This window comes from Balaenoptera ricei, chromosome 14 (assembly GCF_028023285.1).
Source record: "Balaenoptera ricei isolate mBalRic1 chromosome 14, mBalRic1.hap2, whole genome shotgun sequence".
NCBI lineage: Eukaryota > Metazoa > Chordata > Mammalia > Artiodactyla > Balaenopteridae > Balaenoptera > Balaenoptera ricei.
Genome location: NC_082652.1, coordinates 11,455,636 through 11,483,613, shown reverse-complemented (window position 1 = coordinate 11,483,613; position 27,978 = coordinate 11,455,636). Strand labels below are relative to the sequence as shown.

Genomic DNA, 27,978 nt, shown 5'->3' with positions numbered 1-27,978 from the left:
AAAGTTAAAAAAAAAAAAAAAAAACAGGTACAGAATTTCAGCCAACCAAAAAGGTGAAGTGTATACACAGGAAGTTCACATAAAAGTAATACATATGAAAAGATATATTAATAACCTTAGAAGCAAGGTTTCACCTAGTAAATTGGAAAGAGACCGGAACTTGCCCAAGGACTCCCAGCTAGGAAGTGGATGATTCTGTTTCTGAATGTAGCTCTGGCCTCAGAGCCCAGCTCACAACCACCACACCCACTTGCACACAAATTCCCTTCGAGGCTCAGCCTCCTCATGTGAAAAAATGGGTGGGGGGGAATCATTAATCTGCCTTATTTACCTCGCAGGGTTGTTGGAGAACCACAAAATGATCTTTTGTTGAGATTAAGTGAATTAATACACATAAATGATTAACTTGACCTGATTGACGTACAGGAACCATGTCTACAAGTGGCCCCGCTTTCCTCAAGGCTACACGTTTACCAAAAGTGTACGGTTTAGAATGACGAGACACAGGAGGCTGTTCTGTGTCACGGTGCAGTTTTAGCAGCCCTGCCAGAGCCCCGCATTTCTAACAAGTCTGGACCCTTGGGAACTGCTCATCATTCTGACTTGATGGCAGAAAATATATCAAACATGGCAATTATTCAGGAGGCCCTGAATTAATCCCTGATTAACACAGACGCTAAGACCAGATCTCAGAAACACAGGATTGGTATCTCTTTAATATTTAAACGTGATGGTACTGGCCTAAATCCTCATCTGGGTCAGGGAGCAAAGGGCCTCTGTTCTTAAACTGGTGCAAAGTCAAACAGCCTCAGTGTCCACTTAAAACCTTTCAGCAGTTTGCAGCTGCTCTGGGAGGGAGCTCAGATCCTTAAATGGCCTCTAAGGCTCTATATGACCTGACCCGCATTTTCCTCTCTAGCTTCCTGTGGTTGTCTTCTCGTTAAACTCCAAACTTGCTGGCTGCCTCTCAGTCCCTTGACAAGGCGGACTGCTTCCAGATTTGGTCCTTTAAAAGTGGTGCCTGGAACCTTCTCCTTCCACTTTCTTTGACAATATCCCATTCGCCCTTTAGGTATCCCTTAACTGACCTTCAGGGAATCCTTCCCTGACTAGGTAAGATTCTCCTGCACCACTCTGTTGAAACATTAAAACTGTAATTTAAAAATTGTATATGTGTATAATTTTTAATTTGATGTTTATCTCCTCTATTAGTCTGGACCCTTTATAAAGGCAAGCACAACCAGTGTCCTGCTCAATATCTCCAGCACCGGACATATGTCCAGCATATAACGAAGTCTCAGTGACCATCAGCTGAATGAATAATCGTAAAGGGGCTGTCAAGTTTAGGGAGCACGGACTTCTTTATATCCATTTACCATGCCGTGAAAGTTCCTTCTCCCCTTTCCCAAATGTATACTTCTACAAAAATTCACATACAACTGTGTTTTTTTGTTTTGTTTTCTATTTTTTGGCTGAACCCCACGGCATGCGGGATCCTAGTTCCCTGACCAGGGATCAAACCCACACCCCCTGCATTGGTAGCGTGGAGTCCTAACCACTGGACCGCCAGGGAAGTTCCCACATACAGCTGAGTTTTTACAGAGCTCTCTAAAGCTCATTCATCAATTCCGTAATTCTGATGACCATAAACATCAGAAAGCTAACCTCCTTCTTAGTCTGGTGTCCCTTCCACTCAGGAATTTATATCTTAGATTTTTTATTTCTCACCTTACTCTTATCTCTGATCCCTGGTCTAATTGTACCTTTTCCTTGAAGAAACTCAAATGGGCTAAAAAATTTACAATCGTCTTAAGATCACATTTCTGAAAGTACTGTTAGGGCCATCTCTGGGATTCTACCTTGATAAGCTCCCTGCTTAACCTGTGAACAAGTAGAATATTTATTTTTTCAACTTTATTGGAATATAATCAAAGTACATTATGTTGCATATATTTAAGCATATAATTTGATGTTTTACATATGTATATACCAAGAAACCATCACCCAAATCAAGATTAAACAATTCCATACCTCCAAAAGCTTCCTTACATTTCTGTATTTCATCCCTCCTTCTAACCCTATCACAAGTCAACTACTGATCTTCCTGTCACTACAGTTTGCATTTTCTAGAATTTTACAGAAGTGGAATCATATAGTACATACTCCTTTTTTTTTTTTTTTTGCTTGCTTGGCTTTTGAGATTCATCCATGTTGTTGCATGTAGCAACAGTTCATTTTTATTGCTGAGTAGTATCCATTGTATGGCTGTAACAATTTATCCATTCAACTGGTGATGGACATTTGAGGGTTTTCTAGTTACTTTTGCTATGACAAAGCTGCTATGAATACATGTATAGGTTTCTATGTCAACCTAGAAGTTTTCATTTCTTGTGTAGAAACCTAGAAGTGGGATTGCTGGATTGTAAAGTGTGTTTAACTTTCTAAGAAACTGCCAAACTGTCTTCAAAAGTAGGTGCACCATTTTACTTTATGAGTTTCATTTGCTCCACATACTCAACAAAACTTGTATTTTGTTTTAACATTTTAATGGATGTATAGTGTTATCTCATTGTGGTTTTAGTTTGCATTTCCCTGATGACTTTTGATGTTGAGCATCTTTCCATTGTGCTTATTGGTCATTTGTATGTCATCTTTTGGGAAGTGTTCACATCTTTTGCTCACTTTCTTATTGCGTTTGTCTTCATATGAATGAGTTGTAAGAGTCTTATATATACCCTGGATACAAATCTTTGTCTGATAAATGTGTTGTGGATATATTCTTGGTCAGCTTGTGGCTTGCCTTTTTGACTTAATGGTGTCTTTTGAAGAGCAAACATTTTTTATTTTGATAAAAGTAAAAAAAAAATCTTCTATGGTTCCTACTTTTTCTAAGAAACTTTTGCCTAGTCCAAGCTCACAAAGATTTTCTCGTTTTCTTCTAGAAGTTTTATAATTTTAGATTCTTTACTTGAGTCTATCATCCATTTTGAATTAATTTTTGTGGACAGTGAGATAAGGGTCAGTGTTTGATGTTCCCCACATGGATGTCCAGTTGATCCAGTACCATTTGTTGAAAAGATTTTCCTCTCTTCATTGAATTGTCTTAGCACATTTATTAAAAAAAAAACAAAAACAAAAGCACTTGACCAAATGTATTCATCTATTTCTGAACTGTCTGTATTGTCCCGTTGTTCTATGTCTCTCTTTTTGCCAATACCAAAGTGCCCTGATTACTGTAGCTTTATAGCAGGTCTTGAAATCAAGCAGACTTAAGTCCTTAAATTTTGTTCACCTTTTTAAAATTTGCTATGGTTATTCTATGTTGTTTGTATTAACATATACATTTTAGGATCAGTTTGTCAATCTCTACAAGAAATCTTGCTGGAATTTTTATTGGGATTGCATTGAATCTATAGATCAATTTGGGGAGAATAGACATCTTAACAATATTAAGTCTTCCTACCCATGTACATAGTATATATTTTTAAAATGTATTTAGGTTCTTTTAAGTTTCTTTCAGCAACTTCTTGTGGTTTTTGTTTTTTCCTGGTGTAGAGATCTTAGAACTCTTTTTTAGATTTCTTTCTAGGTACTTTCTGGCATGTAAATGTAAAAACTGTGAATGCAGTTTTTTAAACTTCATTTTCCCACTGAGTGCTGCTAGTATAAAATAATAGTTGATTTTGTATATTAACCTTGGATCCTGTGAACTTGCTAAATTCATTTATTAGCTCTAGTAGTTTTGTAAACAGATATATCATCTGCAAACAGGGACAATTTTACTTCTTTTCTAATCTTTTATTTCCTTTTCTTGCCTTATTTAATGGGTAGGCCCTCCAGAATAATGATAAGTACAAGTGGTGAAAGTGGGTATTTTTGCCTTGATTTTGATCTCAGGTGGAAACATTTCAATCTTTCACTATTAAGTATGAAATTAGCTATAGGTTTTTGTAGATGCCCTTTATCAGTTTGAGGATATCTCCTACTATTCCTAGTTTGCTGGGAGGTATGTTTGTTTGTATGTTTTAAATATGAGTGGATGTTGAATTTTTGTCAGATGCTTTTCCTGCATCTATTGAAATGATTATATGGGCTTCCCACTTATTCTTTTAATATGTTGACTACATTTTCAAACATCAAACCAACTTTGTATTTTTGAGATAAACCTTACTTGTTCATTGTGTACTACTGATCTTTTAAAATATTGTTAGATTTGATTTACTAAATTGTGTTAAGCATTTTGTATCCATACTCATGAGGGTTAGTCATCTATAATTTTCTTTTTTTGTAAAGTCTTCATCAGGTTATGATATTACACATATACATAAAACAAGTTGGGTAGTGATCCTCCCTTCTTTATGTTTTGCAAAGGTTTGTGTTATTTCTTCCTTGAATGTTGGTAGACTTCAACAGTGAAACTGTCTGGAATTGGAGTTTTTTGTTTGGGAAATTTTTTATATGACAGATTCAAAATTTTTAAATACATATAGGGCTATGCAGTTTCTCTCCTTGTGTCAACTTTGGTTAAATTGTACTTTTCAAGAAGTAAATCTATTTCATCTAGGTTGTCAAATTTGTTGCCATAAAGCTACTCATAATTTTTTCTCATTATCCTTTTATTGTCTGTAGGATCTGTGGTGATAACCCCCTTTCACTCTTGATGCTGGCAATTTGTTTTTTCCTTTATAAGTCTAGCAAGAAATTTGTCAATTTTGTTGCTCTTTTCAAAGAATAAGCTTTTGGCTTGGGTAGTTTCTCTATCTTCTATTTAGTTGATTTATGCTCTTTAGTATTTCTTTCTTTATACATACTTTGGTTGCTTTGCTCAACTTTTTCTAGTTTCTTAAAGTGGAACTTTAGTTTGTTGATTTCTAATATAAGCATTTAAAGCTTAAGTTTCTAAGGATTGCTTTATCTGCATCTCACAATTTGATATATTTGTCATTCAGTTCAAAATATTTTCTATTTTCATATGTGATTTCATTTTGGCCTATGGCTTATTTTGAAGTGTGTTAATTTCTAGATATTTTATTCCTATTTTGTTGTAATTAATTTTTAAAAAATTCTTTTTGGTCAGAGAGTATTTTATATGGCCCAGCATATGGTCTAACTTGGTGAATATATCATGTATATTTGAAAAGAATGTGTATTCTGGCTTGTGGATATGTTTTATAAATGTCAATTAAATCAAGGTGGTTGATAGTGTTGTTCAGATCTGTGTCTTTCCTTATTTTTGTGTCTGTAGTTATCAGTTGCTGAGAGAGGGGAGTTAACATTCTCCTACTATAATTTTGTTGTCTATTTCTCTATTTAATTTTATGTTTTCTTGATAAATGATTCCTCTTCTCATTATTAGTGTCTTTTATCTTAGATAATACTCTTTGTCTTGAAGTCCATTTTAGTTGATATTCAAATAGCACTTTCACGGACTTCCCTGGTGGTCCAGTGGTAAAGAATCCACCTTCCAATGCAGGGGACCCGGGTTCGATCCCTGGTGGGGGAACTAAGATCCCACAGGCCAAGGGACAACAAAGCCCGCATGCCACAACTACGGAGCTTGCGCGCCTCAATGAGAGAGCCCGTGTGCCACAAAACAGAGCCCATGTGCTCTGGAGCCCGCGCGCCACAACTAGAGAGAAGCCCGCGCACCACAATGAAGACCCGACACAGCCAAATAAATAAATAAATAAATAAATAAATAAATAAATAAAAAAAATAGCACTCCAGTGTTCTTATGCTTTACTATTTGCATGGCACTTTTTCCATCCATTTACAGTCAGCCCTCCATTTCTGTGGGTTCTGCATACGCAGATTCAACCAACTGCAGGTTGAAAATACTTTAAAAAAAATTCCATAAAGTTCCAAAAAGCAAAACTTGAATTTGCCATGTGCTGATAACTGTTTACATAGCATTTACATTGTATTAGGTATTAGAAGTGATCTAGAAATGATTCAAAGTATATGGATAGGGACAAAGTGAGAGAGTAGCACTGACATACATACACTACCAAATGTAAAATAGCTAGCTAGTGGGAAGCAGCTGCATAGCACAGGGAGATCAGCTTGGTGCTTTGTGACCACCTAGAGGGGTGGGACAGGGAGGGTGGGAGGGAGATGCAAGAGGGAGGGGATAAGGGGATATATGTATATATGTGGCCGATTCACTTTGTTGTGCAGCGGAGACAGGCACGGCATTGTGGGGCAATTATACTCCAATAAAGATGTTAAAAAAAAAGTATATGGATAGATGTGTGGTTGTATGCAAATACTACACTATTTTATATAAGGGACTTGAACATTCATAGGTTTTGGTATCTACAGGGGTCCTGGAACCAATGCCTTGTAGATAATGAGGGATGACTGTACTTACAACTTATATGTCTTTATATTTAGTCTGTCTCTCACAGGCAGTATATAGTCTTTTTTATCCACTCTGTAAATATTTAATGTAATTATTGATATGGTGGGATTTAGGTCTACCATTTTGTTTTCTGTTTGTCCCTCTTTTTCTTGGTATCTCTGTTCTCCCTTTACTGCCTTCTTTTGGATTATTTGAATATTTTAATTCATGACCTAGACTTTTGGCTATTACTTCTTTGCATTTTCTTTTTGGTAAGTTGTTCTAGGAGTTAAAAACATACATAACTAATTTTTCATGGTCTGCTTAAAATAAGAATTGTATCACTTCATGTAAAATGCAGAAGCATGGCAACCATATGGGTCCTTTAACCCCCAACCTTTAAGTTATACTTGTCATATGGATTGTATTTACATACAGTGAAACCTTCCCCAGACAATGTTATATTTATTGCTTTCAACAAAGTGTATATATATATATATATATATATATATATATATATATATATATATATATATATCAATGTATTTTAAAGACTATAAGAGGGAAAACTTTATATTTATCTAGATATTTACCATTTGTTGCTCTTCCTTCATTCCCAGAGATCCAAGTTTCCTTCAAGTATCATTTCCCTTCAGTATGAGGAACTTCCTTTAGCATTTCTTGTACATTAAGTCTGGTGGCAATGAATTCTCTTAATTTTTCTTCATCTGAGAATGGTTTTATCTTGCCTTCATTCCTCTGTCTAGGTTGCTTCGCCACAATCCACCTGCTTTTATTTCTCAGTATCCTCAGATAGTTGCTTTTGCATTTTTGTCTACTTTTTAGTTGTAATCAGCAAGAAAAGCACACAGCTATGCCAAACTAGAACAACAAAACATTTTTTTATGTTTTATCATTTCTATGGCAAAATTTATTGCTAAATTAAAATCAGGGAGGTATACCAAATTCTTACATGGGCATGTTTCCAGTTGCCCAGGAATACTTTTTTCAATATTTAATCAAATATTTACAGTCAGTGGTAAATTCAGTAAGTAAATTTTTACTGTTAATTAGACATCACTGGTAAGTATTCTCTGATGTTCCCTATGACTGTAATTGTGTCAGTTCCTTTAAACTCCTGGTTGCACCCAGCATTTGCATTGTAATGGCTTGTCTTTGCCCACTGTTGATTAAATTAGTCCACTGCTTCTTTACATCTCTTTCAGTGGAGATTTAAACCATGAGTTTCAGCAGAGTAGTGACCCTATCCATCTTCCTTACTACTACATCCCCAGACACAGTAGATGCTCAATAAATATTTCCTGAACGAATAAGCTGAATGTATGCTGATCCTGGCACTTCTGACCCCCCTTACTCTTTCCTTTTTCCTTTATCTATAGCACTTATTACCATGTAAGATCATTTAAAATTATAATTATTGTGTGTTACCATTTTCCTCCTACCTCTAATGTAAGCTCCATTAGGGTGAGGATCTTCACCTGTTTGAGATACACTGACAGAGCTTAAGCATCTGGCATTGTACCTGACATATAAGATACGCAGTAAATATTCATTGAATGAATAGTTGCAAATCAAAGGTAAGCAGCCGTTATAATACTTTTGACAAACCTATAACAATTCTTTTAACTCAGGGGAGTTTTGTATATGCTGGAATAATACCAGACAATGGCTCTCTGCTCCCGTCCCAGTACTTCTTTTATACCTGTTCTCTTCCTGCGACTATTCTGGTCCCTGTCTATTCTCACTGCCTCAAGTACTAGAAGGAGTTGGAAGACTTAGTCTGTACCAGGTGTCAGGAGCACAGACCCACGTTTCTTCTGATAACTCTACCTTGGACACATCACTGACAAACTTGTGGACAGGGAACTTTTACAAAGATCAGCACCTATAATCTCACGAACATAAGGCCTTTACACAAGCTAGCTAGACAGTTTTCACTACAGACAGAAATGTATGAAATAAACTACAAGAAGTTTTTCTTACTGATGATTTAATGTCCTTTTGAGTGGCAGTGTGACTATTCTTAGGTGTGGGTTCAGAAATCGGACAGGTCTCGATTCAGACTCCACTCCCTCCATTTACCCTGGTCTGAGCTTATTTCCTCATCTACAAAATGCTTAGTGTAGAGTTCTATCAATCACATGGTAAGCATAATGCAATAAAGGTTATCTATTTTTCATGGATAATTATGAGTCCTTTCCAGCCCTTTCCAATATTACTTTCTGATGTACCTAATATGGAAACTTTAATGACCTAAGCTGCTCAGGAAACTGGGTGTTAATTATTAAAGCCTTTACGGTTGGGGTTAGCCCGTGTTGATAATCATTTTGTGAGTTCTGAAGTATACCTCTCTGGGCTAGTCTATCACAGTGAACATGACTCATCACATTTGTCTGCGATGACTGAATATCCTGTAGAATTCAACTGTGATCTTCAAGTCATCATGCTAGAGATCAATTTTCAATGACTAGGACTCAGAACCCTAAGAGAATGAGATCTTACTGAGATTGTCTTGACCCCAAAACCGTTTCCTAGAAGTTACAGATTTTACTACCTCATTGTCACGTACATAAAGCTATTCTAATAAAAGCTATGAGGGGTGGGGGAATCTACTATTACAGTAGGATCATTTCAAATATTTGGTTATAATGTCTTCTTCATAGCCTGCTTTTCTTTAAGGTACCTCACTTCTCTCAGCAATACATGGTCCTAGGACTGGCACATTGTGGGTGCACGTGTGTGCACGTGTGTGTGTGCACGTGCATGTGCACACATGTGCCTTCTATTCTTAAGGGTAAAAAGGTGCAGTTGACCACTTCAGACAGTGCAACCCCATCTTCAGCCCTGCAGAAGAACTTGGAAGACACAGCTTTACCTGAAAATCGTGAATGGCTCTTCTTGAGGGGCCATGGAGAACAGCTTCTGGAGGGCAGCTCTCCCTCTGCATTAGGAGCTGATGAACCTAGAAGGGAAACTTCCTGCTACAATAACACAGCAAGGCAATGTGATGAACACTTTTATTTACAAATATAATTAAAAGCTCTGACAGTTATCATGCTCTTCCTTGGAACCTGAAAAATGTTTTGTTTTTTAAAGTGCATGCAAAAGAAGTAAAGCCTTTTTTTTTTCATCATTTTTTATTGTAAGAAAATACACAGTTTGAAAGTGTGAATAATGCAATATTTATGACCAAGATATGGGACGTAGGGAGGGGCAGGGAAATAAAGAAAAAAGATCAAGATGATCTGATTGAGAGACAGTGTTGAACTCCAAATACTGAATTGGAAAAGGAGGGAGGTGGGGAGGACTGGGAGGAGGGAGTAAAAAAATTTGATCAGAGAAACAGTTAAAATACAATATGAAAATAAGTAATACCTCTCCTTAAATTCCTTCTATACACAAAATACACGATTTGCCAAAGCCCAATTTGTGCTACTGGGATTCTGTGAGCTCCTTAAGTGTATTCACATCCTCTGCAACAGCAGAAAATGATTATGATACAATCAGAATATGCTCAAGACAAGTTAAACTCTTGCCAGCAGGTTCTTAAAAATCACAAGATCTCTTCACCCCACCCACCCCCTATTCCCCAAAAAAGTATTAATATGTCACCACTGATATGTACATCACAATTAGTTTCTGTAAAATGTATCAAATTTTCAATCTTTAATAAAACTTTGTTTTTTTTTAATTCCTGATGAATAAATACCAAAAAAATAAAATAAAATAAAATAATGCAGCAGCTAGTTAAGGTGTAAGGCTGCGGATATTGTGTCTCTCTCCCCCTTGGCATTTATTATTATTATTATTATTATTATTTTTTTGCTTTACTTTCACAGATTGGTGGTAATGAGTGATTGCTTAAAGCAATATACATCCACTTTTTTGTTGTTGTTGGTTTACTGGTTTTGTTAAAACTGTCTCCAAAGTTTTCACTGAAACATTTTGAATCACATCGATACTGTGACGTGTACTATGAATAGAAGAGATGGCCAGGTTTCGGCCAGCACTGAAAATTGACACGGGAGGGGGGAGGAAGGGGGCCCCTGATGGAGTAAGAATAAACAGGCACTAGTCCGACACGATGTCAGTAAGAGTAAGAGAGAGAGAGAGTGAGAGCAACGCCCGTTAAAATGGGGAATGTGGTTTTGCAGGGTCTGAATTTTTTTGTTTTCTTTCTTTCTTTTTTTTTTTTTGTAAATGGCAAAAAAATTTAATCTCATCTATAGTCCTCCTTAGGAAAATCTAATGTAACCAAATTCCCAAATCCCATTCTGAGGCTCTCCATGTCAAAAGTTTCAATCTCTCGCTCTTGCCTTTCCAATAGGTACTTGATTCTCTCGCTGCGTTCCTTCTGAAGGGCAGCCAGCTCTTCTTCAATCTGAAATAAGCACAATGAACAGTTCTTAATGGAAAGGAGTCCCCACAGGCATATATGTACACATACATGCACACAGATGACACGCAAACATGGAGGAACTACGAGTAAACTAGTCTGGGGCAGGCTGGGAGAGTCCTGTGATAAGTGTTGTGTGTCTAATCCATCACATTTAAAACTTTCTCACAAGAATAAAAATGTTTGGGGCCACCTGGGGCCAGCACTGCCATTCTAGCAAGCCAAGCAGCTGGGCCAATCTAGGTCACTGTCCTGTCTCAGCAGGAGATGGCTCGGGAGAAGCTAAAAGACACTCGAGCACAATTAAGTTGTGCTGCTTTCCCAGAGAGAGCCCAAAGCCCCCTGGGTCATTAGCAATTTAGTTCTAGAGCAGGAGCTGGGAAAATAGTCTCTCACGTTGATCTCTGGGAACTACCAGAAGAAAGCATGAATAACTGGTTAAGCAAATACATGCTTAACAGCTTTGAGACGCTTTATGACATCTTTTCTACTTCATATTCCTCAGCAATCTCTAAAGCAATGAATATTTCAATTCTGATATCATTTATCATGTGTGGCAATATCAGCCTCTCTTCATTTAAATTTTTTTTAAAGAGCTCTGCTCGTGATTTCTTTTGGTTTAGAAATAGCTGAGAATAAAAACCAAATCTGTATTTGGCTTCCTCATGACATTTAGTGGCCACGCTATCAACTCACAGTACCTTTCATATGTCAAATCAACTACCCAGTAACCGGTGTCAGTCCTCAGGCTGTGAAGGTGGAAGGTTTCCGAGCAGAGTAATAGAGAGAACTTAGGCTGTGGGATCAGATTTATGCAAGTAACTTAATTAAGCCTTTTGAGCCTCAGTGTCCTGCCTGTGGAATGGGGACTACGCCTACCTCTCAGGGGCACCAGGAGTATCAAAGCAGGTACGAGGGGAACAGCGCCTTTGTTAAATCGCCCGGTACACAGGCAGAGCCACGCCCATCCTCTACCCAGCGGTACAGGACCCTTGACAACACGCTCATACCTTCTGCTCAAGATGTGCTCTGCGCAGAGACACCCTCTGCTCTAGCTTCTGGAGCTCACGTTCATGTTGTGCCTCTGTCTGCATCTTGATTTTGCTCTGGTAGGCATTGAGCAGCTCCATTTCTTGCTGGAGCTGTAGCCTCAAGGCCTGGCATTCTGCTTCTTGAGCCTCATCTAGCCGTAACTGCGGGTACAGAAGACATACAGTGTGATTCGCTCCTAGCTTACAGAACTTGGTGACTACTGGAAGAGGCTTCCTTGTTTGGACTGAAACAGGTCTCTCAGAAAAACAGATGTTCGGTGGGGGGTACCTTCAGAGTTAGGAATCAAAAATAGTACATTCTGCCCAATGGGCTACAAAGTTCTAAAAACACTTCCTTTTCTTAAAACATTCTTTCTTAAGAAAACAAAAACATTCTTTTCTTAAAGAAACCTGGTTTTCTTAAAACCACATTAGCAGGAGTCAGGAAGGCTCCACACTCCAGTAATTAAGCCTGTGGGCTTTGGAGGCAGACTCCTGAGCTGGAATTCCAGCACCACCATTCACTTAGGTGTGTTACCTTGGCAAGTTACTTAACATCTCCAAGTCTCATTTTCTTCATCTCAAGAAAATAACAATAATAGTTCCTATTGTCTAAGACTGGTGTGAGGATTAAATGAAAGAATTCATATAAAATCCCAGGCATAGTTCCTGATGTATACCAAAGGGTCAGTAAATAGCCGGTGTTATCATTATTTTGACTAACCATTTCCATATTTAGATATCTTTAACCCCCAAACTATTATACATTTAGATATCCTTAGCTCTAAAAAAAATGAGTCTAATCTCCATAGCATTTGAGGAATACCACAGTACCATTACGCTCCTAGCACGTAAAGTTGGTCCCTATAACATTGGCTATACTTTATCCTTATGGCCAGCCATCTAAAACTCAAGTGGTTCAAAATTTCTTCCCCACAGAAGGTAGCCTTGATAATCTTACGGGGCGTATTCTGGTTTGAAGCAGTGAAATCCAGATAAAGTTTTTCCCTTGCTCCCTGTGGCACCTGTACTTTGTATTACACACCAGGATACTGATCCCGTGTAGGGAATGGACCAAGCCAGCCAGCAGAAATGCCAGCCTTTCAATGAGCACAGCTGAAGATTTAGGGCCATTAGCAGGACTGTGTTCAGGGATGAAGACCCTCCTGTCCCACCAGACTTGGTTTGGTCTAGATTTAGCAGGCCCTCAGTTCAGCTGGGAACTATGAGATTAGAACCCTTGAATTAGACAGTTCTGTCTACCCTGAGTATATCTGCATGTTTCCGTTGAGACCACTTTGCCAAGATACCTATTCTCCACCTTACGCTGCCTTCCCTCTTCTGTACAATTTGTGACAATTAATAACATTTCTTAATATCTTGATTATGACTTTTTGAAATGTTATTAGAATAGTTTTAGAAAGTTATTTGCATAGTGTCTTCTTTAGTGCTTTGGAGAAATACACTATGTCAAATGAACACAAAATAAATAATGGAATCATATTTCCAAGGTACTTTCTAATAATTAGCCCTAACCAGCTTTCACTAAAATCCACTAGAGAGGATGCTGCTCTTCTCACTTCCCAATGAGAAGTGAAGGGAGAAGAGACACTAGACACAATGAACAGTCAGGCTGCAGCAACAACAGCTTCACAGATAAATGCCGAAGGGATTACTGGCTCCCAAGGAGATTGTTATCGATTTCCTCTTGATATGGGAGGTTTCTGACCAATAAAGGGAACGAAACTCTATTCTTTTCTACTTGGCTTGGTTAATTGTTATAAGCCCTGGCCAAGTGGGTGAGAGGCTCATTCTACAGGCAATTTAGACCACTGAAACACCCCCATCTTCTCTTATTTCTGGCATTCTATTATTAATGTCAGCAACTGTGTTATTCTGTACCAGCTCTGACTCTAAAGAAGTGCCAGTCTAGAAATCAGGGGATATTCCAGTATTTGGTATTCATCACCCCCCCAAAGTTGCACATACCAAATGCATTAAAAAGTTTTATAAAAGTATAGGTAAATATCATGTCTGTTCCCTCTATTGGATTAATCTCAAGAAAAGGATGTGATAGAAGCAGCATAATGTAGTAGTGGCCAGGCATATAGGCTTACACGGTCTCCCCAAACAGGCTTCAAATTGTAGCTCCACCACTAGCTACGTACCACTAAGTGACCCTCTAAGTCAAGAGTTGGTACACCACGGACCAAGGGTCAAACCTGGCTTGCTGCCTATTTTTGTAAATGAAGTTTTCCTGGAACACAGACACACTCATTCATTTATATATTATCTATGACTGCTTTTGTACTACAATAGCCGAGTTGAGTAGTTGTGACAGAGACTCTGTTGGTCCACAAAGCCTAAAATATTTACCACCTGCCCCTTTACAGAAAAAGTTTGCCAACCCTTGCCCTAAGCAAGTGACTTGACTTCAATAAACCTCAGTCTCCTCACAGGTAAATTAGGGTTAAAAAAGTAACTACTTCAAAGGTCAAAGGGGTTTCACAAAAATGAAATGAGATAACACTTATAAAATTCAACAGTGCCTGGCACGTGGTAAGCGGGCAGTAAAGGACTGCCGTAATTATCATCTGTACTTTTATCTCCTCCCTGCCTCAGAAGGAAGGGTTATTTCTTTCCTTTTATTCAAGAGCAATCATGAACCTATACTCCTGATCCTGTTCTCTCGCATCTTATATAACGTTCATTGAGCACCTGTTGTATGCCGGGCATTGTAGCAGATGCTGAGAATACAAACATGAACAAAACCAAAATCCCATCCACCTTTATGTCCCTACCAACTCTCTCCCCTTCTCCTTACCTTTAACCCCTGTCTGCACTCCTCATTCTGTTCCTACACCTTCCCGTCTATTGCTCACAGGAGGGTCACTGATGACCACCCTGGAGGGGTCCTTATCTTACCTGTCCTCCCAGCAACATCTGGTATCGTGGACTGCCCCTTCCTTCCTGAACTCTCTTGTTTTCTGAGACACCACACCCTTTCGGTTTCCCCCCCACCTCCTCTCCTTTTCCAGCTACTCCCTACCTTATTGGGCCATTACATGTGGGTGTTCCTCAGGGCTTTGTCATGGGCGCTCTTCTCCCTCTAACTTCCCTTCCTAAGGAATCTCATCTATTCCAAAGGCTTCAATTACCATCTTTATGCAAATGACTCCCACATCTACACCTCTATTTCAGACTTCTCTTCTGAGGTCCAGGCTAGCTTATCCACTCTACACGAGGTATCTGCATCTGGATGTTTCCCAGCCTCAAGCTCAACATGATTAATATTAACTAATCATATTTCCCTTCCCACTTTCCCAATCTCCAATTCCTTTTTTACCATATAGATAAATGGCACCATCTACCATTTTGTTCAAACTAGAGACTGGGAGTCATTCTCACTATCTCACTCTCCACATTCAATCTGTTACTAAATGCTCCTAGTCCCACCTCCTGCCTAGCTCTCAAATTGAGTCACTTTCTGCTTCATCCTGACTGTCCCCTCTCGAGTCTGGCCACCACCCCCTCACACCCAGGTAAAGGCAGCAACCTTATAAATGATCTCCTTACACCCACTCTTGTCAACTCCCAGGCCATTCTCCACGTGTCTCCAGAGTGATCATTCAAAAATGCAAATGTGATGTCAGTCTCCTCCTTAATACTCTTCAATGGCTTCTCACTGCTTTTAGGATAAAGATCAAAATTCTTAAGAAGGCTTACAAGCCCCTATATGATCTTGTCCCCGTTTACCCCTCTCATCCTATTCTTATGTTAGTTTCCTCCTCGTTCTCTATATTCCAAACACAATGGACTTCTTTGAGCTCTTTAAAAGTGCAATGGTCTTTCCCATCTTTACAAATGTAGTCCTTTTGCCTAGAATGTGCTCCCTACACTGCAGCTTAAATAATCACTGTGTCTGAGAGGCCTTTCCTGACTCTCCAGACCAGCCTAGCTCTCTTGGCTTACACTCTGTGGGCACACTGCCCTTGCTCTGCTGTTATACACAGACTTCTCCAACGTCTGTTTCCTCCACTCTTCTACAGATTCCATGAAGACACGATCGATGACAGTCTTATTCACCACAGTATTCCTGGATGCCTGGGGCACAGTAGAGGCACTCAATAAATACTTATTGGATGAATGAATGAACGAAATAGATTGGCTCCGATCCTCCGCTAACGACGTGTTTAAGCCTTTCCCAGTTAATCGAAGACCTCTTTTAACTGTCTCTTCCTCTAGCTATAGCTCTCTTTCTCCTTTTTTTCACTGACAAGAATCTGGGGAAAGCAGTCTCACTTACAGTTTCTATCTCACTTTATAATCACTTTTTCAATCTACTTAGAATGTCTTCCATTTCCACCACTCCACTGTCTGTGACAAACAATGGACAAAGCCACTGCTGGGCCCAAATGGTCTCTCTGCAACATTTGAAATCATCAACTAGAAACTTTTGTTCTGGCTTCTGTGACATACTCTCTTTGGTTCCCCTTCCATATTGCTGGCTATTCATCTTCTTTGGTCCACCTTCTACTCAGCCCTCAAATGTTGACGCCCACAACTCTGTCCCGAGTCCTCTTCCTCTTTAATACTATCTCCTATCCGTAGGAGATCTCAGGTATTCCGAATAGCTACAACTGCCCCCATATAACAATGACTAACTTTTTGATGTTAATCCTGACACCTTGTTGAACTACGGATTTCCATCTCTGTACCTCTCTACCTAGATACCCACAGAGCTCAGATAATGAGTCAAGTATCTTCTAGACATCCATCCAAACTCACCCCTCCTTCCACTTTTCTATCTTGGTAAAATGATGACCTGTTCCACTGTTACCAAACCTACCTCTCAAATTGGTCCCTAAGTTCTATCTATTCTACCTCCTAAATATTTATCAAATCCTTCTCTCCCTTCTCACCACTTCCATTAGCATGTTCTCTCTTAGTTCACGGCTTCATTTTTTTTTTTCCTGGACTATTATAATAGCTTCCTAACAGGTCTCTTTACCTATATTTGCCACATCACTGCCAGTATCTTTCTATAGCACACATCTGATACTGTCACTTTCCTTCTTAAAACAGGCTTAAGCAGCTCTCTATTGCTGATAGAATAATGTCCACACTCCCAGCTTTTGAGGCTCTGACCCCTGACTATCCACCAGCTGCCCATTATACCCCTGCCATATCAACTACTCATTGTTTCTCAAACGTGCCATCCTCTTTTAGGCCTTTGAGTCTTCATATATACTGTATCATCTGCCAGGAATAACTTTTCCATTTCTGCTTGTCTGATCAGCTATTACCCTTTAAGATTCATCTCCTTGTGAAATCTTCACTGAATTACCAGGCAACCTCCCATCCCTGGCTGCCAAGACCTTTATGACTTCTCCATTTTGGGCTCCCACAATCCTCCTCCTTGAACTTTGGGCTCATATCAAAGTTCTTTCAGTCCCCAAATGTACACTATCCATCTTTTGGAAAAGTGTGTAGGCCCTTTTCCATGGAACCTGTTTGCTTCAATAAATTCCTTCATGCTTCTTGGCTCTTGCAGGGAAGCATTCCCTAGACCAGATTAGTTGTTCCTACTCATCCTCCCATAGCCCCTGGCACCTCCCACTTCAAAGCACTTTTACGTTTTATTTTTATTGCTTAATTATCTGACCTCCTTACTTGACTGACAGAAGTGTGAGGACAGGGACCACTGTCGTCTCTCTAGCTCATCACTCCATCTCTGAGCCCAGCAGAGGGCTGAGCATAGATGTTTAGTAAAAGTTTACTGAATGAATGTGTCTGTCTATTCATTTGTGCCTGACATTAGTTGTGCAATCTTTGATGAATGAGAGTATGATATTACATGCAATATCTATCACATCTTGCCCTCAAAGTCCCTATGTGCCACAGGTCTGATTTAGCATGTTATTCCTCGAGTTCCATCTTATAAGACACACTCCAGCAAGTATCCGCTCTGGCTTGGCTTTATTCAGCGTCGTCATTTCCTTCAGTTCTTTGGGCAGAAAAACACCAATATCCTAAATGTGTGCAAGAATCATCTTGGGACCAAAAGGCTGGATCTTGAATTTTCTTGATTCCCAAAGCTCTTGAAGCCGTGGCACCGAACCTAACCACTTACCGCTTGAGAGGCCATCATTTCATTTATACTCTGTTCATACTGCTCTGCCAAAATGGCAAGTTTTCTCGTCTGCTCATCTTTCAGTGTCTTTAAGATTGTTTTGTGCTCATTCTTTGGAGTAACTTCCAACTGGTGATTCTTGAGTGCTTTATACTGTTTGGTCTGTACTTTGCAAGTGTCCTGAAACTGTTTTTTAATTTGCATTTCCATGGCCTGTATAGAAGAAGTGACAAAAGGAAAATAAAGACACATTAGTAAACACAGAAAGCCTTCCATTCTCATGATACAATATAGGTGCTGAAACCAACTGTCTTTTGGTGCAGTGACCCACATTACTAGTCAGTAATAATGAAAATAATACATGTGTCACAGACAGGTGTTAACTCTATCAATACTTTGGTTTTTTTTTTTTTTTTTTAGCATCTTTGGAGTATAATTGCTTTACAATGGTGTGTTAGTTTCTGCTTTATAACAAAGTGAATCAGTTATACATATACATATGTTCCCATATCTCTTCCCTCTTGCGTCTCCCTCCCTCCCACCCTCCCTAAAATACTTTGGTTTTATATCAAATGAATAGAAGTAGTTTTGAATTTACAAATAGATTTTAAAAAATGAATTGTTACAAGATCATAACTCTAAGAAGACTCTGGAATACTATGAAGCTTAGTATGTTAAAAGCTTGCTCATTATTTCAGTTGTTTCCTAGTCAAAATCTTCAGTGTCTTCTATTGTTTGTTGTCCCTCACACCCCCTTTTAACTGTTTTCCTCCACTTCCAAGTAAGAAAGGGGATGGCAATGTATAAGCCATCTCTCACTGCTCTGTGTTTCCTTGAAAAATCAATAAAGGGCAACATTGGATCATACTTTACATCATAACCCACTTCCACTACTTGCATGTAGCAATATCAACTATGCATTTTGGCAAGGATAAGGTGGGGTTTACTATTATAAGCCCAGAAGGCATTCCATCAAGTTGCCTGATAGTCACATGTACATTTCATGAACACACGGAGGGGTTTTGATGACAAGGATCACTAATTAGACAGGTTAGGATCTGGCTAGAGAGGAAGAAGGCCAGTGCGGTTGACGTTGGCCTTATATCTTTGTCAACATTGACAGTGACTCCCTTGACAAATAGCAATGGCTTAGTCCATATAGCTTGTTAATTAGCAGTCAGCTAAAATTCTCTGGAGGTAGTGCAGGCCAAAGGAGTTCCATATTTCTAGTGCAGGGATAATAAATGTCTGGCATATCACTACCAATTCCCATGCCCAGGACAGATGTCACTAATAAATCATACTTTTCCTTACTAAGTGTGGATGTGGCTTTAGAGTCTTTCTCAATAGAATAGCACTCAAGGTAGCTACAACCAATTATCTGACTGGCATGACTGATACAATTTATCTGCTATATTACTGTTAGGTAACTTCCTCATTTCCTGGGATTAGAACCATGGACAGCTATTAGTCCATGTGTTATAATTTTAGAGAGGGAAGGTCATGAAGGGGTCAGAGAAATTGCATAATGGATACAAAGAAGAAATGGAGAGATCATATTGCCCCGCAACATCTCTTTAGGAGTCTGTTATACCCAGACTCTGGAGATTCTGATTCAGTAGCTATGGGGTCCTGAAATTTGTAATTTTACGAAGTTTCCCAGGTGACTCTGACAGTCATCCAGGTGTAGGAACCATCGATCCAACCTGGCTGTGTCCTGGAGCATAAATCGGGAAATTTCCTCTCACCTTTAAGTTTTTTGGCTGTTGCCGAAGTTCCATGACATGCTTTCTGTGCAGTTCCCTCTCTCGCCTCTTATTGTACTCCAGCTGGTTCTCCAGTTCAGTCTGGTGCTGGAGCCGGATCAGATCCATGCGGAGTTTCTGTAATGTGTGCAGCTGCCTGTACTCGAGCTCTCGGGTGGACTCGTCGTGCCGGATCAGCATGGCATGCTCCATCTCCTTCTGTGTCCTCTTTTTATTTAGTTCCTGCATTCAGGAAGAAAAGATACACGGAGAGAGATGAATGGAGGCAAACTGGAGGGAAGGCACCACTCGGTGAGGGATGGCAAGGAATGGCACTATTAACTGTCTCTTAATTAAGCCCATTAGTGTTTGGCAGCATGACTTAATGAGACTAGATGAACAATCCCTGGAGACAGAGGTTCTGTATGTGGATCCACCACTTTCAAGTTGGGCAACTTCACAGCCACCACAACTACTCTACCCGTAAAATGGGATTACTGTAATTCTACCTGACCCCTTCTTATCTCACAGGGCTGCTGTGAATCTTAATTAGGTGATGTGTTATGCATGGGTCTAAATAAGTGTCTCTTTAGTTAGGCCAGTGGTTCTCAATCTTGGCTGGTTGCCCATTAAAATCATGTGAGGAAGCTTTTAAAACATAAGATGCCTAAGTCCTATAACCTGAAATTCTGATAACTGTCTGGAGTGGGACCCTGACGTCAATAGTTTTAAGAGTTCTCTAGGTGGATCTAATATGCAGTCAGAGTTGAGAATCGCTGGATTAAACTGATAATGTCTGCAGTGTTCCTGTTTTTCTGGGAAACACCCTGTTTTTCCATGTATCAGAAGTAGGCCAACTACGTATTTTTCAAAATCTCAGAGGTCAGGGCTCACTGGGAAAAAGCAGATGAGATCTCTCCCCTTTCATCTTTTCCATTACTGCCTGTTTGGTCATTTCTAGATCTAATCATTCTGCTCCTCCCAGTTTTACTCATGTCTTTCTCTCTCTCTCTTTTATCGAAGGGGGAAAGAAAGGAAACCAGAAAAAAAAAAAAAAAAAAGAGGGAGTACATTGGGTGAAATTTTTTCATTTCCCAGTTCAAGAATATTTCCTGAATGGCACTGTATCAAAGATCTGAACCATGTGCGCTCTGGGTACATAAAAATATTTACTAAGCCATCACTCGGTGCTCAACTTGCTAACACTCTAACAGGGAACTGTAATAGACATTTATTGAAGTATATCCTCAGCTCACAGCAAACTGAATCAATCTATCTTCTCTCTTGGGAATTTGGATTCAGGGACAGTTAATCTCCATGTGTGGCTAGAATTGAGGGGCATATAAAAACGACATATGTGGTAGCCACCCGTTGCTATGAGGGCTGAGGATCAGAGAAAGCTGGGCTTCAGAGCAAGAAGAACGAAAAAGAAAGAAAGAAGTGCAGGGAATATATTGATGCCCAAGTTCCTGACTGGTTCTAAGCTCTCCTTGTAGGTCCACCTATATGACTGCTACTGGGTTTTATGAAACATTCCTATATCTCTGTAGCAAACCCTCTGGTTTTGGTTTAAGCCAGCTCAAATAAATTTCAGTAACACGCAAACAAAAGAAGCTTGATTAATACAGGGAAATAAGTTTTATGTGTAAAATTTTTTTAAAAAGTGCAAGGTTGGAAGTGATTAAGTGATATAAAAGAGGTGAAGATTTTATGCTGTAAGATTTCCGAAAAGGGTGTTATTACTGCTAGTTAAGAAGGGCAAGGAAAGGAGAAAGCCCTTGAGCTGAACTTTAAATCAGAACAATAGGGTGCCTCTCTTTTCCAATGGCATCCGCTATGGGAGAAAATGCAAGATCATTTTCATAGAGATATCAGTAACATTTGTGTACTGGCATGGTTGAGAATATCTTGCATACTTGAGCCTTCCATCCATTTGGAGAGAAGTCCTTTAAACAGCACAGCATCTGTTACTGGAGCAAAGTTGTTAATCATTCATTTATTTATTCATTCAACAAACATTTGTTGAATACTTCCTATGTGTCAGGCACTGTTTTAAGCACTAAGAATGGGGCAGTGAACAAGTACATCCCCATCAAGGCTTATTTTCTAGTGGGGAAATATCTGAAGTATAAATGCCATTTCGTTTGTTATAAGGAGTAAAACATAATCTCTAGAGCATCTCCCCAAATCCTCTCCCGCGTTTTTCTTTTCCTTCCTTACCTGGACCATCAAATGTCTTCTTTTAAAAATTACTAACCGGCCCCTAGGTGGCACCAAAGGATGGTGAGCTCTTCTCAGAGACTAAAACCAAGGAAAGCCCTTTCAATGGCAGAAGATTCTGTTCCTAGATCACTCTATCATATTCAACCTTTGAGCACCAGGAGTCCCAATATTGGGCATTTATACATTCCACACATTTTCTTTCTTTCTTTTTTTTTTTTTTCACACATTTTCTTAAATGGAGAATTTCAAACTGAGTCTGAGCTGTCCAGAGCCCAGAAACTCACAGGGGGTAAAAAAGATATAAAGCAAACAACACTTTCAGAAGAAAACGAATGCTTCTCTTTGTGTTTAATGGAATGCTTCAGGATGTTGTCCAAAGAATACCTGCATCAAAATTACCTGGAAGAAACCAGAGTTCATAATATGCCACCCAGGTAATTCTGATATATACTAAAGTTTGAGAATCAGTGGAAAAATAATTCAGGGTGTGAGTCAGTTGCAGCTTTTCCCCTGACTCATTATGTATGGCATTGGGCAAGACTTTAAATCTACATTTTAGTTTCCTCAGGTGTAAAGTGAGGATAATATCAGTAGTACACATTGTGAACTACCATTCTTGTGAAGATGAAAGAAAAGACCATAAGAAAATGCTTCGGGATATATAAATGTCATTATTATTTTTCTGTATTCAGAAGTGAATATCTGGCATATAATAACAAATCTAGATTTTATAAACTATTTAAAAAGTGACAGAAACATGATACTGAAATGGTTTTTCTATTACAATTGCAATAGAAATTACCTTTAATTAATTACCTTTAATTCATACATCTGAGTTGCTGAGATGTAAGTTGGTAAGCTGCCTATAATATTTTACACCATGGGATAAAAACATTATTCAGCTTATTAAGAGCCCACTGCTGTACCTACATAATAATGTGTAATGTGCTTTCAATTTTTAAAGTGATTTCATATATCTTGTTCAATCCTAGTTGCAACCCTATGCAGTGGTTAAGAATTGTTAGGGGGCTTCCCTGGTGGTACAGTGGTTGAGAATCTGCCTGCCAATGCAGGGGACACGGGTTCGATCCCTGGTCTGGGAAGATCCCACATGCCGCGGAGCAACTAGGCCCATGAGCCACAACTACTGAGCCTGCGCGTCTGGAGCCTGTGCTCCGCAACAAGAGAGGCCGCGATAGTGAGAGGCCCGCACACCGCGATGAAGAGTGGCCCCCGCTTGCCGCAACTAGAGAAAGCCCTCGTACAGAAACGAAGACCCAGCACAGTCAAAAATAAATAAATAAATAAATAAATTAAAAAAAAAAAAAAGAATTGTTAGGATTTACCCCTTTTATATATGATAGTAAAGCATTTGGGAATTGAGAGGCTAACACAAGATCATATAATTTCTATAAAGTAGAACTGAGGCTAAAACTCAGGTTTTTAGATTTTCAATATTTTCCACTAAAAATGTTCGAATGAATGGCTTATGTTTTCTTGTTTTATGCTTTTTCAGTCTGGAATACTATATTCTGAAGAATATTCCTCTGCTCTATCTGGACACCATGCAATGGTTGCTTCATCTGTACAAATGACACAATATACAGTAGAGCCACATCATATGCACTTCTAGCTTATACACATTCAATAAAATGAGTTGAGCAAAAACACAAAAACAAATTTCATGGTACAGGTGATTCTGCCCACCAGTGCATTCCATGCATATATGCCTTGGAGGGAGCGTGAGATGAGAGGCGTGTGGCTCCCGTTCCCCTGCCCACATCACATACAGTGAGCACCTCGCCAGGCTGGGTGTGAGCTTAGGGTTGAAACATACATACAACATACGGCCATGGTCGTACACCATGGCCAAGAAACACATTTCCATACACATTATTTGAACCTACCTCCTGCGTAAGATGTGGAACCAGGGTGTATCCCCTAATAAACCCTTCCCAACCACGATCCAAGCATTCTATTTAAGTTTCAATTGACTTCTTTAAAAGCAAGTGATCTGACTCAAATCAAAATTTTTGTGTTCATGCCCACCGACACTGAGTAAGAACTAGAATTCAAAATTTAAGTGGAGATGTTGTTAGCGTATGACATTTAATACTTTCTTAGCTTCAGTTCTTAGTTGTATAACTGGTTAGAAAATAGTGAGCATCTGTGTGTAGTGATGATAGAAGAAGGGGCTCAACTCAGCCTATGGTGATCCTTTTAAATGTTTTCATTAACGAAAAGGACTGGTAATACTCAGTTTTGGCAAAGGTAGAGGGAAATAGGTAGTCTTTGCTGGTGGGAGTTATAAACCCTTAGAGGGCAATTTGGCAATATCTATTAAAAATTTAGGTATATACACTCTGACCCAGAAATTCTACTCCTGAGAATACTATATCCTACAAAGTACTTGCATACATGTAAAAAGATGTATACAAAGATGTTCTCTGTAGCATTGTTAGTAATATTGCATAACTTCAACAAAATATCCACCGAGAAGTACCTCATTAAATAAATTATTCTATAGCCATACCACCCCGCCCCAAATACTACTGATGGTTAAAAAGAATGAGGCAGAGTTATGTGTCCTAGATAGTAAATGAAAAAAATACAAAAGAAGAGAGTTATGAGACAGTACAGCGGACATTTTTGTAGGTTCAGTACCCATCTCCCCTTCTGTGTCAGCACGCTCCTCTTTTTGCTTGAGAAGCTACCCCGCCCTACCTGGAGTCAGAGACACTACTGAGTAAGGGAATAAGCACATTACCCAATCACGTCCTCTCTCTCCTAGGAATTTGAGTCTTAAGCAGAAATGATACAAAGATGAAACATGGTTGGAGGAGGTACATCCAAATGGCAGTGTCTTGAGGAATGTCCATTAGCTCTTGCCCTTTAGGTCACAGAAGCTGCTTTCCCAGCTTGATTCTTCATCTTTTCCAGCTTGGGTCTTCAGCTCTGTCATCTACCCCATATCCTTCCAATAAATTCCTTTGCATGCTACGTCAGCCAGAGTTTGTTTCTATTGCTTGCAAATCAAATAAACCCACTGGTACTAATGTAATCTTATTTTTGTAAAGTTAAAGTTATATATAATATATAAGCTGTTCGTGTATATACATGCATACCTGAAAAAATCGGGAAATATATCTGCCAAATTAATGGTGACTGTCTCAGGGTAGAAAACGGGTGGGATGGGATTAACAAGCACTTTTCACTACTCAGTATTTTTCTATATTTGTCTTTTTTCAATGTTCTTTTATTACTTTTGTAAATAGAAGAAAAATACCTTTGAACATTTTCACTGAGGCAGCTCTGGAATAAGACTAAACAAAGAAAAAAATCTAGACTCTTAAGAAATAAACCTTGGTATAGTTAGTTATTGTTCACTTCATTGGTTAGAACCTGATACTTATGAAGTCATGAATGTAGTTTCTATCATTTTGGGGAATAATTATCTTCTATAGCTTTTATTGGCACTAATTGCCCCCTTAGCTTCGGACTTCTTCCGCATACATGACACTAGAATAAAAATAATAATTGCCAGACGAAAAAGAATCCCAAATACCTTGTTTCCAACGGGCTATTGGACTTTTTGATTTGGACTTTTTAGCCTTCTAACAAACTCAACTTGTGTCGTACTGAATTAATCAGTTTCTTATCAATACCTCTCTCTAAGCTTCTCTGTTTCTGCCCAAATCTACATTTCCCCAAGTCTTAAACCCTAGAAATAACTTTGATTCTACCCTCATCTTTTCTCTCATATCCTACTGTATGCCAAGTCCTGTTTATTTTATACTTCAAAATGTTTAAAACCCATCTCTCTTTTGCCAGCTACCACCACTATCTTTGTCTATACCCTATTCCTACCACCTGATCTCTTTGCTTCTAGTTTCTTCCCTCTAATTGATGTTTCTCAACCTGTTTTTCCCCTATTATTGTCCCCATCAGGAGCCTTTTTAGACTTCCCCCTTCCCAGATCATCCTCACCACTGAAATGTTAACACCACAGATACACTGTATAGCTTTTCATGTACTATGGCCCTTCAGAGGGGCACAAGCCATTGTAATACCTAAGACCCCCCTCCCCCACAAGAACCCATTTTTAACAGCCTCCCCGGCGGGGGGCAATATTGCCCCCATTGACAACGCACGCTCTAATCAATCTGTGCATTACCACCAAACTGGGCTAATCTCTGTAAAGTAGAATTTTAGCCATATCACTCACTGCCTGGCTTGAAAATGTTTAGTTTCTCTCTCTTCCAATAAGATGAGATAACACAGATAGAGCCTGAGCCTGGCCCATGATTATATGTGTTCAATAAATTTTAGTTTGCTCCACCCTTTTTTCCTCCCATTTGAATACTGCTCTCCAAAAAGCTTACACCAATTCACATTCCCATTAAATGTGCCTGAAGGGCTTGTTTCCCTCATGCAGGCTAACACTTGATATTTATCCAACTTCAATATTTCTACCAATGTGCTAGCTCATTTGAGGGCTTCTCGGATTACTCCAGGTCACAATGATTTCCTATTGAACTTTGCATCTGCAACCGATTCACATTCTGTATTCCTCATCTCAGTGAATAACATCATATTCGTCCAATTTCCCAAATTAGAAACTCTGAATTCATTTTTGACTCCTCCTTCTTCTGAAATTCTCACAGCATTTGGTTTGAATTACTGTCAGTTCTGCTTCAGAAATGTCACTCAGATCTAATCTCTATCCTCACTGTTTCTTCCAGGTGGAACTAGAGAAAGGGCGTCCTAACTGACCTCAGTGTACTTTACTTCTCACCACTCTAGGCTACCCTCACACTGAGGCAATAATTCTTCAAAACAAAGAACTCTCACTGTCATTCCTCTGCTTAAAACCCTCTCATGCCCATGCAACTGCCTTCAGGCAGAAATCTAAAAGTCTTGCCTTAAGAATCAAGGCCCTCCATCCTGCTTCCAACTACTCCTGTTCTGACACTCCACTCCACACACCCAGAACACTCAACTCCCCATCAATCACGGAATCCTCCAAGCCCTTTCATGACTATATGCCTGTGAGAGTTTATTTATATGTATTACTAAACCTAACACATTACATTGTAATTAGTCTGTTACATGTCTGTTTCCCCTCTTAGACTTAGGGCTACTTGAAGGCAGGGAGGATGGCTTCTCAATAGCCCTGGCATCTCTAGCACAGTGCCTGGCACAAAGAAGGCACTCCGTAAGTGCTGGATGACGGAATGAATTAACATAACTGTAGAGCACCATTATGTTATTTAAGTGTTTCACGGAGAGTCACAAAAACGCAGGTCTTTGACAAACAGGCTAAAAGCAAACATTGTCTGTTCTACTTCTTTTGATTCTCCACTGCATGCTATGGCTTATAATAGGTGTTCAAGAAAATTCTGTTACATTTATTTGGAAAAGGTTGATTCCTTGTTCTATAAATGGGCTTTCTGCTAGCAGTGGTAGATTCATTCCCTGGCACTTCTGTATATCTACTTTGTGTCAGGCACTGACTGCACTGAAGCCTGCACAGGTTAAGGACATAGGAATGCACAAAACACCCCGGCCACGATCCTCACAAGGCTTACTGTTTTAAGTCAGTGGCAGCGGTTATGAACAAGATAAATACCTCCCGAATGTTCTGCTGCTCCACCTCATGCCGCTTGATCATTATTTTCCTCTTGAAGAAACGACAGTTTTTGTCGTAGTACAGTCTCTGCTGAGTGAGAAGGTGGGCTTCCTCTTCAGCCTGTGTGTGCTGCAAGTTCTCTTTATGCTTGGATATCCGCTCCTGCTTTTCTTTCTTGGGTGTGCTATGGTCCTCATTCATCTCCTTTACAAAAGCAGACAAAAACAAAACCCAAAAAAACATGCCAGTCTCATCAGGCAAAAAGAAATACAATAGCTCATTGCAATGCAGATTAAATTATTTTGAAAGCAACTGAGAATGTAAGGTCAGAAAGGCTTGGTGTTGCACACACACTCCCCCTCACCTCCCTTTTTTCTTATCAATTGAGAGGGAGACTTGTTAGTTTTCATGTCTTTGGCTTCTCATGCTCAGAATTATGAGTTCACTCATTAAATCAACA

The 27,978-nt window shown here is 39.3% G+C and overlaps 1 protein-coding gene across 4 annotated transcripts in view; it reads right to left on the bottom strand.

Moving 5' to 3' along the window:
- Positions 1-9,479: 9,479 nt before the first annotated feature.
- Positions 9,480-27,978, bottom strand: part of TAOK3 (TAO kinase 3) — a 182,800-nt gene continuing 164,301 nt past the window's right edge. For all 4 annotated transcript variants that reach the window (XM_059894253.1, XM_059894254.1, XM_059894255.1 and 1 more), the window contains 5 exons: positions 27,519-27,722; positions 19,670-19,909; positions 17,922-18,134; positions 11,768-11,950; positions 9,480-10,742 (listed from right to left, as the gene is read on the bottom strand). In XM_059894253.1, the coding sequence (XP_059750236.1) occupies positions 10,581-10,742; positions 11,768-11,950; positions 17,922-18,134; positions 19,670-19,909; positions 27,519-27,722 (1,002 nt within the window). In that variant the 3' untranslated portion in view covers positions 9,480-10,580. The remainder of the gene's footprint in view (positions 10,743-11,767; positions 11,951-17,921; positions 18,135-19,669; positions 19,910-27,518; positions 27,723-27,978) is intronic.